Source organism: Lissotriton vulgaris, unplaced genomic scaffold (assembly GCF_964263255.1).
Source record: "Lissotriton vulgaris unplaced genomic scaffold, aLisVul1.2 SCAFFOLD_10999, whole genome shotgun sequence".
Classification (NCBI taxonomy): Eukaryota; Metazoa; Chordata; class Amphibia; order Caudata; family Salamandridae; genus Lissotriton; species Lissotriton vulgaris.
The window spans coordinates 17,425-33,545 of record NW_028251167.1 but is presented as its reverse complement, the minus strand read 5'-3'; the positions used below and the strand labels follow the sequence as shown (position 1 = coordinate 33,545).

General features: G+C 44.4%; 1 protein-coding gene across 1 annotated transcript; it reads left to right on the top strand.

Moving 5' to 3' along the window:
* The first annotated feature begins 2,811 nt into the window (after nucleotides 1-2,811).
* Nucleotides 2,812-5,219, top strand: LOC147663008 (uncharacterized). The gene is made up of 3 exons (XM_086950736.1): nucleotides 2,812-3,249; nucleotides 3,601-3,816; nucleotides 4,935-5,219. Exons 1-3 carry the CDS (start codon nucleotides 2,812-2,814, stop codon nucleotides 5,217-5,219), a joined length of 939 nt encoding a protein of 312 aa, XP_086806862.1.
* The last annotated feature ends 10,902 nt before the right edge of the window (nucleotides 5,220-16,121 follow it).

The following is a 16,121-nucleotide window of genomic DNA, read 5'->3' as shown; positions in this document are numbered from 1 at the left end:
AATTTGCCAGAAAATTCAACTGACATTCAATGTGAAAATATTATTATCAAGTACTGCAAACGGCCACAATCATTAGAGATGTGCACGTTAGCAGACTATGCTGCTAATTTCAACTATGTGAAGAAAAAAACACATGGGAGAGAAATCAATGATTGCGAAGATTTACTTGCAGAACAAAACTTTTACAGCTCAGATGAGGAAGAATTAGAAATAGAATGTAGTAACGGAAATAAAGAACAACAGCAACAGAATTATGATTATGCTTTAAATAAGCGCAGACAAGGACAAATAATACGCTTTTGCAGATTTAGCAAAAATAATGAACCAGAAGAGTATTATAGAGAAATATTAATGTTTCACTATCCATGGAGGGAAGAACAGAAAATACTAATCAACAAGGAAACTTACTATGATAGGTATCTGGAAGTTAAAACATTTGTTGACACACAACTAAAAATCTATAACAAACAGCATGGTGAAGTTACTAACATTATTCATGAACAGTGTCATGAAAATGTAATTTCACCTCCTCTATCACCAACTGTTAATATACAGACAGAAGACCAAAATCCTGAAAATAATAATAGATATGATTTGGCTCTAGATTTAGGAATGAGAACTACAACCGAAGAACAAAGCTCAACTAACGTTATTTTACCCAATGATAAATACCAACAACTTATGCAAAACTTAACGGAAGAACAACTTAAATTTGTTTACCATCACTTGCATTGGTTTAAAACTACAAGCACTCCATGCTATACTTTTTGCACCGGAGGGGCTGGTGTTGGGAAAAGTTTTGTAATATCTGCACTATATCAAACTTTACTACGGTACTATAACACTAAGGCAGGTGAAAATCCTGATAATGTTTATATCTTACTTACTGCTCCAACAGGAAAGGCTGCCCATAATATTAATGGCAAAACACTGCATAGCACTTTCAAAATACCTGTGTCCCAAAGTTTGACTTATAAACAACTGAGTCATGAACATAGAACTGCTCTACAAATGGAAATGATGCATGTTAGAGTTGTTATTATTGATGAAATTTCAATGGTAGGACACAATATGTTACATTTTATACATAACAGGCTTCAAGAAATAAAATCATCTAATGAACTATTTGGAGGAATTTCAATTTTAGCCATTGGTCACTTTTACCAATTAAAACCTGTATTTGACAGATACATTTTTCAGGATTCTACACAGTTGTATGGTCCTTTAAGTGCTAACTTATGGAAAGAACATTTTAAAATTTTTGAATTAACAAAAATTATGCGCCAAAAAGAAGATCTTCAATTTGCTCAATTACTAAACCGGTTGAGAGAAGGCAAGCATACTGAAGAAGATATTTCACAAATTAAGCAAAGGGAAATACAACCTGATGAGAGTTTATTAGAAACAATTCCATATATCATGTCAACTAATACAGAAGTTAATGAAATTAACAAAAAGGTTTTGGAAAAACATTGCAAAGATTATCCAGTCTACATAACAGTAGCAAGCGATACCGTCAGTTCTGATTTGTCTGAAAATGTGAAAAAAACTATTCTTAAGCAACTGCCCAAAGATCCACAGAAAACAATGGGCCTTTCACATACATTACACATTGCCTTACAACTTCGTTATGATTTAAGTTGCAATGTGGATGTCAATGATGGTTTAACAAATGGCGCAACTGGTGTGGTACAATTAGTTGAATTGATTAACAATACACCTATTATTGTTTGGTTGTTATTTGACAATCAGAGTATAGGACAAACAACCAGACAACAATATAAACACTTATATCATTCACAAATACAAAATACATGGACACCAATACATGCTATAGCTAGACATTTTCAATACACTAAGAAATTTATTACCATTATACGGAAGCAATTTCCTTTACGCCAAGCATCAGCACGCACTATACATCGCACACAAGGTGCAACTCTCGAACCACTTTATATACACTTTAATAACAGCAAGATTCATCATTTGCATTATGTTGCTATTAGCAGGGCAAAATCAATACAAAATGTATATGTACACAATTTTGATGAAGGTAAAATTTTAGTACATCCACAAGTTAATGAGGAAATGCACAGATTACGGACAGAAATGCCACTTGAAATACATATCCCACAGTTACATACATACAGTGCACATTTCAATATCATTGCACACAATATAAGATCACTACAGAAAAATTTTACATCTATGATAGCGGATAGGAATATATTAGAAGCAGACATTATTTGCTTAACTGAGATCAACACTACAAGAAAGGCTACAGCTACTGATTTTACGATAGAACAATACCATCACATTATATTTGATAAATTTCATACATACAACACAAACCATGGAATGATTATGTACTACAAAAAAGATTTATTTATATTGCCTATTTATGAGACACATGAAGGGATAGACATTTTACATTTTACTCTACATATTTATAACACGGATTACCTTATTATTATTTTATACAAACCACCCCAAAAAAGTATAACTTCTCTTTTGGATTTTATCACAAATATTACGGATTTTTACCCCACACACAAATTGATCATTATAGGGGATTTCAATGTGGATGTATCTCAACAAAATGCAAACACCAAGCAATTACTTGGATTCTTTGCAGCAAAATTACAATGTCAACAACTCATTAACAGTTACACAACTAACTACGAATCCATTTTAGATCATATATATACAAATGAACAACTACACAACTATGGTACTTTAGAATGCTATTACAGTGATCATAAAGCAATATGGGTTTGTATTTAACATGTTATAACACATTTTCTATTTTAGATGATGTCTATTGAAGAAATCATGAACATTAATACCGATGACAACAAACCATATCAGAAACCCATACGAGTTAATGTCATCAACTGCTCTGGAAAAACTACTTACAAAAATGCAAAACAAGAACAGAAAATTCTATTTCATTTGGCTCTAGCAGATAAAACTGGAACCATGAAATGTACTTGCTATCAAGAAAATTTATATGAGCAAACTAAAAGTAACTGTGGACTACTAATACGCAACTTTATCATCAAAAACAAAACAATTTTAATTACTAAGCAAACTAAAGTAACAAAATTTCCCGCTATGAACATTGAGGAGGGCCTGATCCAACAAGCAAAGAACATTTTGCATCCGCCTGCACCATCGGCTTCTCCCATTAAGGAAATAAAACGTGCAAGTCTAAAAAGTCTTATGACCGTTTCAGGGACAATAATTGCCGTAAGTATGGACGCAAACATGTCATCATGTCAACTAAAAAAAAACATTAGCAATGCAATAGGTCTCGCATTAGAAAAGTTGGACTTATTGGTATTGTAAATAACATATCTTTTTTATTTGTTTGTTTTTAAAATTGCAAGTCTAAAAAGTCTTATGACTGTTTCAGGGACAATATGTGCCGGAAGTATGTACAAGTACAAAGCCATTTTTAGAAATAAATTATGCAATCTTTTAGAAAAGGATGTTCATTTGGGTCCTTAAATATGGTAGATTATATTGCCATTCATACAACGCACTAGTACTATGTGTTTTTACAGTCACTATTTAATACAATGCTTACTTTTTGTGTAGGAAGAGGACGCAAAGACTGTCTTTATCAATGGGCAAGATACCCCACTGAAATCGATTACTTTAAAAGATGCAACAGATGATATAAAAGTGACACTGTGGAGAGAAGCATCACTATTTAAAATACATCTTGGAGAATATGTTACCCTCACTCACGTAACTGTCCATGAATTCAATGCACAGAAAATTTTGAATACAACGCGCCATAGCAAAATGGAGGTAAGCACAACAAACTAAACATTTTGGGAATTTCTCTTTCAGCCACTCTGGGCCTTTCACCCACTCTGGCCCTTGCACCCACTCTGGCCCTTGCACCCACTCTGGCCCTTGCACCCACTCTGGCCCTTGCACCCACTCTGGCCCTTGCACCCACTCTGGGCCCTTTCACCCACTCGGGTCCTTTCACCCACTCGGGCCCTTTCACCCACTCGGGCCCTTTCACCCACTCGGGCCCTTTCACCCACTCTGGCCCTTTCACCCACTCGGGCCCTTTCACCCACTCTGGCCCTTTCACCCACTCTGGCCCTTTCACCCACTCTGGCCCTTTTACCCACTCTGGCCCTTTCACCCACTCTGGCCCTTTTACCAACTCTGGCCCTTTCAACAACTCTGGCCCTATCACCCACTATGGCCCTTTCACCCACTCTGGCCCTTTCACCCACTCTGGGCCTTTCACCCACTCTGGGCCTTTCACCCACTCTGGGCCTTTCACCCACTCTGGGCCTTTCACCCACTCTGGCCCTATCACCCACTCTGGCCCTATCACCCACTCTGGCCCTTTCACCCACTCTGGCCCTTTCACCCACTCTTGCCCTTTCACCCACTCTGGCCCTTTCACCCACTCTGGCTCTTTCACCCACTCTGGCCCTTTCACCCACTCTGGCCCTTTCACCCACTCTGGCCCTTTCACCCACTCTGGCCCTTTCACCCACTCTGGCCCTTTCACCCACTCTGGGCCTTGCACCCACTCTGGGCCTTTCACTCTGGACTTTTCACCCACTCTGGCCCTTTCACCCTCTCTGAGCCTTTCACTCTGGACCTTTCACCCACTCTGGCCCTTTCACCCACTCTGGCTCTTTCACCCACTCTGGCCCTTTCACCTACTCTGGCCCTTTCACCCACTCTGGCCCTATCACCCACTCTGGCCCTATCACCCACTCTGGCCCTATCACCCACTCTGGCCCTATCACCCACTCTGAGCCTTTCACCCACTCTGTCCCTTTCACCCACTCTGTCCCTTTCACCAACTCTGTCCCTTTCACCCACTCTGGGCCTTACACAAAACATAAAGTATAAAAATGTACTAACTAATTGTTGCATTTGTTTTCTCTCAACAGGTAACAGCCCCACCACAGGAAAAGATGGACATTCAAATTTATGGCGTCGAAAGCACCGAAGATGAAACTAGTATTATCACAATTAGGGTGACAAACACAGAGGAATATCAATCAATGCCCATAGACAATGAGATACTACTTAAATGGTTTATGTTAGATGATGAAGTTGACAACATCGGAGATGCCCTAGTACATTTTTTGCCGCAAACTTTTGAGGTGCTCTTTTGTAATGGAAAAATCATAAATATTCTTAAAGAAAAAGACGATGACATATGTTCAGACTAAAATTCGCATGTTGGCAGGCTATCATATTTTTGTACAAAGTTAAAAAATAAATATTTGTGTGTTTTACAAAAATAAAAAGGTGTGGAATACAAATTATAAACCTCTATGGTATTTTTTTCACAACAGAAGGGAAATTATAACTACTAATACACTCAATTCATACAACATAGTCACACCCACATACAACATTCAGCCAATCCATCTCACATAAAGAAAAAAATACAAAATACACACACTCTGTAGCTTGCACGCACTGCAGTAGTATGTATGAATGAGACTGTTGGTGTGCTAAATACGCCTGTGCTGGTGCAGAGTGATGCTGTGTTGTTGCTCAATGTTACTGTGGGGGTGCTGAATGATGAGGTGGTATTGCTGCGTGTTGCATTGGTGGACATCAGTGATGACGTTGTTGGGAGAAGTGCAACTGTTGTGGTGCTGAGTTATACTGTGGTGGTAATCATTGAACACCAACACAGCACCACTCATCATCAGCACAGAACAACACATCGCAACAACAGCATTACTAAGCACCACACTAACATCACTCAGCAACACACCAACATCACTCTACACCACCATAACAGCATCATTCAACAACAACAACATACAAAAACACAAACACACATTACATTACAATAAACATTAACACATGCAAAACACTCACATATGCCAATCACACCCTCACTCACCCTCACTCACCCTCAACCCCTCACCCTCACTCACCCTCAATCACACTCACTCACCCTCAACCCCTCACCCTCACTCTCCCTCAACCCCTCACCCTCACTCACCCTCAACACCTCACCCTCAAGCCCTCACTCACCCTCACGCTCACCCACCCTCACTCACCCTCAACACCTCACCCTCAACACCTCACCCTCACTCACCCTCAACACCTCATCCTCAACCCCTCACTCACCCTCACTCTCACTCATCCTCAATCACCCTCAACACCTCACCCTCACTCACCCTCAACACCTCACCCTCAAGCCCTCACTCACCTTCACGCTCACCCACCCTCACTCACCCTCAACACCTCACCCTCAACACCTCACCCTCACTCACCCTCAACCCCTCACCCTCAACCCCTCACTCACCCTCACTCATCCTCAATAACCCTCAACCCCTCACCCTCACTCACCCTCAACGCCTCACCCTCACTCACCCTCAGCCCCTCACCCTCACCCTCACTCACCCTCAACCCCTCACTCACCCTCACTCACCCTCAACACCTCACCCTCACTCACCCTCACTCACCCTCAACACCTCACCCTCACTCCCCCTCAACACCTCACCCTCACTCACCCTCAACACACTGTCACACTACAACAACACACAAACACTTACCACCACAGCACCACTCATCACCACTACAGCATTACTCAGCAGACAAAGGTCATACAATAAAAACATGTACGCTTTTAACAGGCACACACACCAACAGCTATCAATGGATGCTTTCACCAGGCATACACACACAACAATCATCAGTACTGCAGTTGTATGTATGAATGACACTGTTGGTGTGCGAAATACAGATGTGGGGGTGCAGAGTGATGCTGTGTTGTTGCTTAATTGTACTGTGTGGGTGCAGAATGATAAAGTGGTATTGCTGCGTGTTGCATTGGTGGACATCAGTGATGACGTTGTTGGGAAAAGTGCAACTGTTGTGGTGCTGAGTTATGCTGTGGTGGTAATCATTGAACACCAACACAGCACCACTCATCACCAGCACAGAACAACACATCACAACAACAGCATTACTAAGCACCACACTAACATCACTCAGCAATACACCAACATCACTCTACACCACCACAACAGCAGCATTCAACAACAACAACATACAAAAACACAAACACACATTACTTTAAAATAAACATTAACACATGCAAAACACTCACATATGCCAATCACACCCTCACTCACCCTCACTCACCCTTACTCACCCTCTACCCCTCACCCTGACTCACCCTCACTCACACTCACTACCTCACCCTCACTCACCCTCAACGCCTCACCCTCAACCCCTCACTCACCCTCACGCTCACCCACCCTCACTCACCCTCAACACCTCACCCTCACTCACCCTCAACATCTCAGCCTCACTCACCCTCAACTCCTCACCCTCAACACCTCACCCTCAACACCTCACTCAACCTCACTCTCACTCATCCTCACTCTCACTCATCCTCACTCACCCTCAACTCCTCACCCTCACTCACCCTCAACCCCTCACCCTCACTCACCCTCAATGCCTCACTCACCCTCAGCCCCTCATCCTCAACCCCTCACCCTCACTCACCCTCAACCTCACTCACCCTCAACACCTCACCCTCACTCACCCTCACTCACCCTCAACACCTCACCCTCACCCTCACTCACCCTCACTCACCCTCAACCCCTCACCCTCACTCACCCTCACTCACCATCAACACACTATCACACTACAACCACACACAAACACTTACCACCACAGCACCACTCATCACCACTACTGCATTACTCAGCAGACAAAGGTCATACAATCAAAACATGTACGCTTTTAACAGGCACACACACCAACATCTATCAATGGACGCTTTCACCAGGCGTACATACACAACAGTCATCAGTACTGCAGTAGTATGTATGAATAAGACTGTTGGTGTGCGAAATACGGCTGTGGTGGTGCAGAGTGATGCTGTGTTGTTGCTCAATGGTACTGTGGGGGTGCAGAATGATAAAGTGGTATTGCTGCGTGTTGCATTCGTGGACATCAGTGATGCCATTGTTGGGAGAAGTGCAACTGTTGTGGTGCTGAGTTATGCTGTGGTGGTAATTATTGAACACCAACACAGCACCACTCATCACTAGCACAGAACAACACATCACAACAACAGCATTACTAAGCACCACACTAACATCACTCAGCAACACACCAACATCACTCTGCATCACCACAACAGCATCATTCAACAACAACACACTATCACACTACAACTACACACAAACACTTACCACAACAGCACCACTCATCACCACTACAGCATTACTCAGCAGACAAACGTCATACAATAAAAACATGTACGCTTTTAACAGGCACACACACCAACAGCTATCAATGGACGCTTTCACCAGGCGTACATACACAACAGTCATCAGTACTGCAGTAGTATGTATGAATGAGACTGTTGGTGTGCTAAATACGGCTGTGGTGGTGCAGAGTGATGCTGTGTTGTTGCTCAATGGTACTGTGGGGGTGCAGAATGATAAAGTGGTACTGCTGCGTGTTGCATTCGTGGACATCAGTGATGCCGTTGTTGGGAGAAGTGTAACTGTTGTGGTGCTGAGTTATGCTGTGGTGGTAATTATTGAACACCAACACAGCACCACTCATCACTACCACAGAACAACACATCACAACAACAGCATTACTAAGCACCACACTAACATCACTCAGCAACACACCAACATCACTCTGCACCACCACAACAGCATCATTCAACAACAACACACTATCACACTACAACCACACACAAACACTTACCACCACAGCACCACTCATCACCACTACAGCATTACTCAGCAGACAAACGTCATACAATCCAAACATGTACGCTTTTAACAGGCACACACACCAACATCTACCAATGGACGCTTTCACCAGGCGTACACACACAACAGTCATCAGTGCATCCTTTCACCATGCATACACCCACACAAACAGGCATCAGTCCACGCTTTCAACAGTCACACACACCACCGGCTGTAAGTGCACGCTTTCTAACCACTTTTTTTACGTTTCACACACAATTACAGCTATACAAGCATGCTTTGGTGATGTACAGTACTGCAGTATTATGTATAAATAAGACTGTGGGTGTGCTAAATACGGCTCTAGTGAGGCAGAGTGATGATCTGATGTTGCTCAATCGTACAGTGGGGGTGCAGAATGATAATGTGCTATTGCTGCGTGCTGCATAAATGGACATCAGTGATGCCGTTGTTAGGATCAGTTCTACTGTTGTGGTGCAGAGTTATACTGTGGTGGTAATCATTGGACAACACTCTACAACGACACTGCACCACTCATCCCCAACACTCATCAGCACTACAACATTACTCACCAGACAAACGTCACCAAAAAAAACTTAAACAGTGCATACATACTACCAAAAAAAATACTTCAATGTGAACAACAAAAGGACAATGCAAAGCTGTGAAACAAAACACGTACGGCGAAACGCAAAACAAAAATAGCTAACAGCAATCTAAAACTTTTTTGGGTACAGGAGGCGAGTTCAGACGGAAGTACACTACAGGACCCGCATACCAAAACGACACGCGCAAACATAACTCAATGAATGGCAAAAAAACGAACTAAATAGCAGCCATTGGTAACATCAAAAAAAAACTCTAAAGAAAGGAGCCGGACAGAACCAAAGTGCGAGCAAAGCAAGACCCCAAACAATAATTAGATTCATATCACAAAAAGCAAATTCATAAACCAAAGTGTAACAACTCACAAAGGCACTCTTTAATAATATAAAAATAAAATAGTAATTACCTGTCGATCGTAGCAGCTCATTCACTGAAATGTAAAGAACACAAAAAAAACACACACAAAGAGAACATAAAAAGTGCATACATCATACCTTTAACTAAAACTATAGAAAAAATAAAAGGCCATAGCATAGCAGCGAAACAAGTCACATACGGGTCAAAACCACACAAAAAAAGCCAAGTCAGAGAAAAAACAAACATCAGAGTGCGAGCTCAGGCGAAACGAAACTAGAGGAACTGCATACCAGGAAGACACTAGCAAACATTAGTCAATGCATGGCGAACAATCAACTTAAAGACGAGCCACTAATAGCATAAATAACAAGAAAAATACCAGACACAAGGCAATTGCGACCGAAAAACACGTACGGCAAAACGGAACTCAATCCATGGCAAAAAATAAAACTAAATAGCAGGCATTGATAACATACAAAACACACTCTAAAGAAAGGAGCCGGACAGAAACTAAGTGCGAGCAAAGCAAGACCGAAAACAATAATTATATTAACATCACAAAAAGGAAATGCATAAACAAAAGTGTAACAACTCACAAAGGCACTCTTTCATAATATGAAAATAAAATAGTAATTACCTGTCGATCGTAGCAGCTCATTCACTGAAATATAGAAAATAAAAAAAAAACACACACAAAGAGAACATAAACAGTGCATACATAATACTTTTAACTACAACAATCAACAAAGAAAATAAACAAAGCATAGCGGCGAAAAAAGTCACATACGGGTCCAAACCACACAAAAAAAAGCCACGTCGGAGAAAAAATAAACATCAGAGTGCGACCTCAGGCGAAACGAAACTACAGGAACTACATACCAGGAAGACACTAGCAAACATTAGTCAATGCATGGCGAACAATCAACTTAAAGACGAGCCAGCATTCGCATAAATAACAAGAAAAATCCCAAACACAAGGCAAGTGCGAGCGAAATAATTTGAAAATCCTAAAACACATTACATTCACAGAAATAAAACCTTATACAATTTTAAGGACAAAATTACTAAGTCACTCTTTATATATATTTTGACTAAAAAGGGAATTAGCTGGCGCGCGTACCATATCAGTGACTAAAGTATAGAAATCCGACAAACTACACACAAACCGCCACAGTGCATACATAATACGTTGAAAACAAAACGTAGCACTGAAATTTGGCTACATAGTAAAAGAGAGACAACATTTTCAGCAAAAAAAATTTAAAACATTATATATAAGAAATAAAATTCGCTAATAAAAACAGTACATAAACAAACAATATTTTGTCTTACCTGCAAATATACACGGAAGATATACGTAACTGACTTTAGCGTCAAAAAAGTGCCACAAGAATGACGTATTACATTCAAATATTCGACGAAAACAATTTGTGTTTAAGCACTTTCGACAAATAATATATTTAATAAATTCTTTTCAAATGGATATTATTAAAAAAACATAAATAAAGGAAAATAACAATTAAAATATACAATACACTCAAAAGCTATACAATAATGCATTTTTGCCAATAAATACAGTATGTTGCACCAACTCGCACATATGCAAATCATCAAAAAGCAATACATACAAAAAATACAGAATAAAAGGAATAATCATACAAATAGACTACTTCTATACATTATAAAAACTTTCCCAAACAAAACATTATAGGATTGCAAAATATAATAAACAAGTACATACCACAAATCTTACAACGTTCGCCATTTAAAACACATAACACATACAAAAATATACATTGCTTTATGTAACATTTATAAACATTCCCATTATTACAGCATCAATCTTTTACAACAGTACAAAAGTATATTGTAAGTCAACGGTCGAAAATACACAAGTCGCAATACAAATAAAACACTCATACATCCTAATAAAACATTACTACTAATAATTAGATACACACAAGTAATAATACTTTCAAATTAATGTACTCAATGTTAAAAAATGTACATCTTACCTGTCAAACGACGCAGCAACAACCACGGAGGAATAACACGCCTTTACCGCACGAACATTCACACCAATCTAGAAAACGCCCCGTTGACGCACGTCAAACGCAAAGCTACGTCACACAACGTAGCGCTGCGATTGGCTAAAAATTACGTCACGCTAAACATTACATCACCATCAACAAAAAAACTAGAACGCTAACATCCCTTACGTAACAAACGTAAAGGGAATACATAGCTTACTACACTTTAACAGAACACAAATAAAAACACAATTTAACAAAATGCACTAAACACTTATAAAACCAATACACATACAAAAACACTAAGACACATTACATTACAATAAACATTAACACATGCTAAAGACTCACATATGCCAATCACACCCTCAATCACCCTCACTCACCTTCACTCATCCTCACTCACCCTCAACACCTCACCCTCACTCACCCTCAACGCCTCACCCTCACTCACCCTCAACCCCTCACCCTCACTCACCCACAATACCTCACCCACCCTCAACACCTCACTCACCCTCAGCCCATCACCCTCAACACCTCACCCTCAACACCTCAGCCTCACTCACCCTCACCCACACTCACCCTCAACAACTCACCCTCAATCACCCTCAATCACCCTCACCCTCACTCACACTCAACTCCTCACCCTCACTCACACGCAACACCTCACCCTCACTCACCGCTTCACACTCAATCACACTCACGCACACTCACCCCCACCCACACACACCTTCACACCCTCAACCTCACACATCCTCACTCACCCTCACAACCTCACACACACTCACTCACCCTCATGACCTCAACCACACCCTCACATGCCACCACCCTCACACACCCCCACCCTCACACACACCCGCCCTCACACACTCTCACACATACTCACACACCCACACACATTCTCAAGAAGCCTCACACCCTCACCCTCGCCCACCCTCACTCACCCTCACCCTCACACCGTCACCCTCACACCATTATCCCCTCACCCTCAATCACCCTCAACCTCACTCACCCTCAACACCTCACCCTCAATAACTCTCCCTCACTCACCATCACTCACCCTCATTCACCCTCAACACCTCACCCTCACTCACCCTCAACACCTCACCCTCACCTTGACTCAATCTCACCCTCACTCACCCTCACTCACCCTCACCCTCACTCACCCACACTCACCCACACTCACCCACACTCACCCTCACTCACCCTCACTCACCCTCACCCACACTCACCCACACTCACCCACACTCACCCACACTCACCCTCAACTCCTCACCCTCAACCTCACTCACCCTCAACACCTCACCCTCACTCACCCTCAACACCTCACCCTCACTCACCCTCAACACCTCACCCTCACTCACCCTCAACACCTCACCCTCATTCACCCTCAGCCCTTCACCCTCAACACCTCACCCTCACTCACCCTCACCCTCAACACCTCACCCACAATCACCCTCCCTCACTCACCCTCACCATCACTCACCCTCACTCACCCTCAACACCTCACCCTCACCTTCACTCAACCTCACCCTCACTCACCCTCAACCCCTCACCCTCAGTCAGCCACACTCACCCTCAAACTCTCACCCGCACTCACCCTCACCCTCACTCACCCTCATCCTCACTCACCCACAACACCTCACCCTCACTCAACATCAACCCCTCACCCTCACTCACCCACAACACCTTACCCTCACCCTCACTCACCCTCATTCACCCTCAACACCTCACCCTCACCTTCACTCACTCTCACACTCACTCACCCTCAACACCTCACCCTCAACACCTCACCCTCATTCACCCTCACCCACAATAACCCACACTCCCCCTCAAACACTCACCCTCACTCACCCTCACCCTCACTCACCCTCAACACCTCACCCTCACTCACCCTCAACACCTTACCCTCACTCACCCACAACACCATACCCTCACCCTCACTTACCCTCACTCACCCTCAACATCTCACCCTCACCTTCACTCACCCTCACCCTCACTCACCCTCAACACCTCATCCTCAACCCCTCACTCACCCTCACTCTCACTCATCCTCACTCACCCTCAACACCTCACCCTCACTCAACCTCAACACCTCACCCTCACTCACCCTCAACACCTCACCCTCACCCCCTCACCTCACCCTCACTCACCCTCACCCTCAACACCTCACCCTCAATCAGCCTCCCTCACTCACCCTCACCATCACTCACCCTCACTCACCCTCAACACCTCACCCTCACTCGAATTCACCCTCACTCACCCTCAACACCTCACCCTCACCTTCACTGAACCTCACCCTCACTCACCCTCAACCCCTCACCCTCAGTCAGCCACACTCACCCTCAAACTCTCACCCGCACTCACCCTCCACTCACTCACCCTCACCCTCACTCACCCGCAACACCTCACCCTCACTCACCCTCAACCTCACTCACCCACAACACCTTACCCTCACCCTCACTCACCCTCAACACCTCACCCTCACCTTCACTCACCCTCACACTCACTCACCCTCACTCACCCTCAACACCTCACCCTCATTCACCCTCACCCACACTCACCCACATTCACCTTCATGACCTCAGCAACACACCCTCACATGCCCCCACACTCACACACCCCCACCCTCACACACACACGCCCTCAAAAACTCTCACACATCCTCACACACCCACACACATTCTCAATAAGCATCACACCCTCACCCTCGCCCACCCTCACTCACCCTCACCCTCACACCGTCACCCTCACACCATCATCCCCTCACCCTCACTCACCCTCAACATCACTCACCCTCAACACCTCACCCTCAACAACTCACTCACCCTCACTCACTAACGCTCACCCACCCTCACCTTCACTCACCCTCAACACCTCACCCTCAACACTTCACCCTCACTCACCATCAACACCTCACCCTCACTCACCCTCAACACCTCACCCTCACTCACCCTCAACACCTCACCCTCACTCACCCTCAACACCTCACCCTCATTCACCCTCAGCCCTTCACCCTCAACACCTCACCCTCACTCACCCTCACCCTCAACACCTCACCCACAATCACCCTCCCTCACTCACCCTCACCATCACTCACCCTCACTCACCCTCAACACCTCACCCTCACCTTCACTCAACCTCACCCTCACTCACCCTCAACCCCTCACCCTCAGTCAGCCACACTCACCCTCACTCACCCTCAACCCCTCACCCTCACTCACCCTCAACACCTCACCCTCACTCACCCTCAACACCTCACCCTCACTCACCCTCAACACCTCACCCTCATTCACCCTCAGCCCTTCACCCTCAACACCTCACCCTCACTCACCCTCACCCTCAACACCTCACCCACAATCACCCTCCCTCACTCACCCTCACCATCACTCACCCTCACTCACCCTCAACACCTCACCCTCACCTTCACTCAACCTCACCCTCACTCACCCTCAACCCCTCACCCTCAGTCAGCCACACTCACCCTCAAACTCTCACCCGCACTCACCCTCACCCTCACTCACCCTCATCCTCACTCACCCGCAACACCTCACCCTCACTCAACATCAACCCCTCACCCTCACTCACCCACAACACCTTACCCTCACCCTCACTCACCCTCATTCACCCTCAACACCTCACCCTCACCTTCACTCACTCTCACACTCACTCACCCTCACTCACCCTCAACACCTCACCCTCATTCACCCTCACCCACAATAACCCACACTCACCCTCAACATCACTCACCCTCAACACCTCACCCTCAACAACTCACTCACCCTCACTCACTAACGCTCACCCACCCTCACCTTCACTCACCCTCAACACCTCACCCTCAACACTTCACCCTCACTCACCATCAACACCTCACCCTCAACCCCTCACTCACTCTCACTCTCACTCATCCTCACTCACCCTCAACCCCTCACCCTCACTCACCCTCAACACCTCACCCTCACTCACCCTCAACACCTCACCCTCACTCACCCTCAACACCTCACCCTCATTCACCCTCAGCCCTTCACCCTCAACACCTCACCCTCACTCACCCTCACCCTCAACACCTCACCCACAATCACCCTCCCTCACTCACCCTCACCATCACTCACCCTCACTCACCCTCAACACCTCACCCTCACCTTCACTCAACCTCACCCTCACTCACCCTCAACCCCTCACCCTCAGTCAGCCACACTCACCCTCAAACTCTCACCCGCACTCACCCTCACCCTCACTCACCCTCATCCTCACTCACCCGCAACACCTCACCCTCACTCAACATCAACCCCTCACCCTCACTCACCCACAACACCTTACCCTCACCCTCACTCACCCTCATTCACCCTCAACACCTCACCCTCACCTTCAC

Excerpts from the sequence above, each read along its gene's own strand:
- LOC147663008 (XM_086950736.1), top strand. The coding sequence starts at position 2,812 with ATGATGTCTATTGAAGAAATCATGAACATTAATACCGATGACAACAAA. Across the intron at positions 3,250-3,600 it reads TTTCAGGGACAATAATTGCC|GAAGAGGACGCAAAGACTGT; the intron begins GTAAGTATGGAC and ends CTTTTTGTGTAG. Across the intron at positions 3,817-4,934 it reads CGCGCCATAGCAAAATGGAG|GTAACAGCCCCACCACAGGA; the intron begins GTAAGCACAACA and ends TTCTCTCAACAG.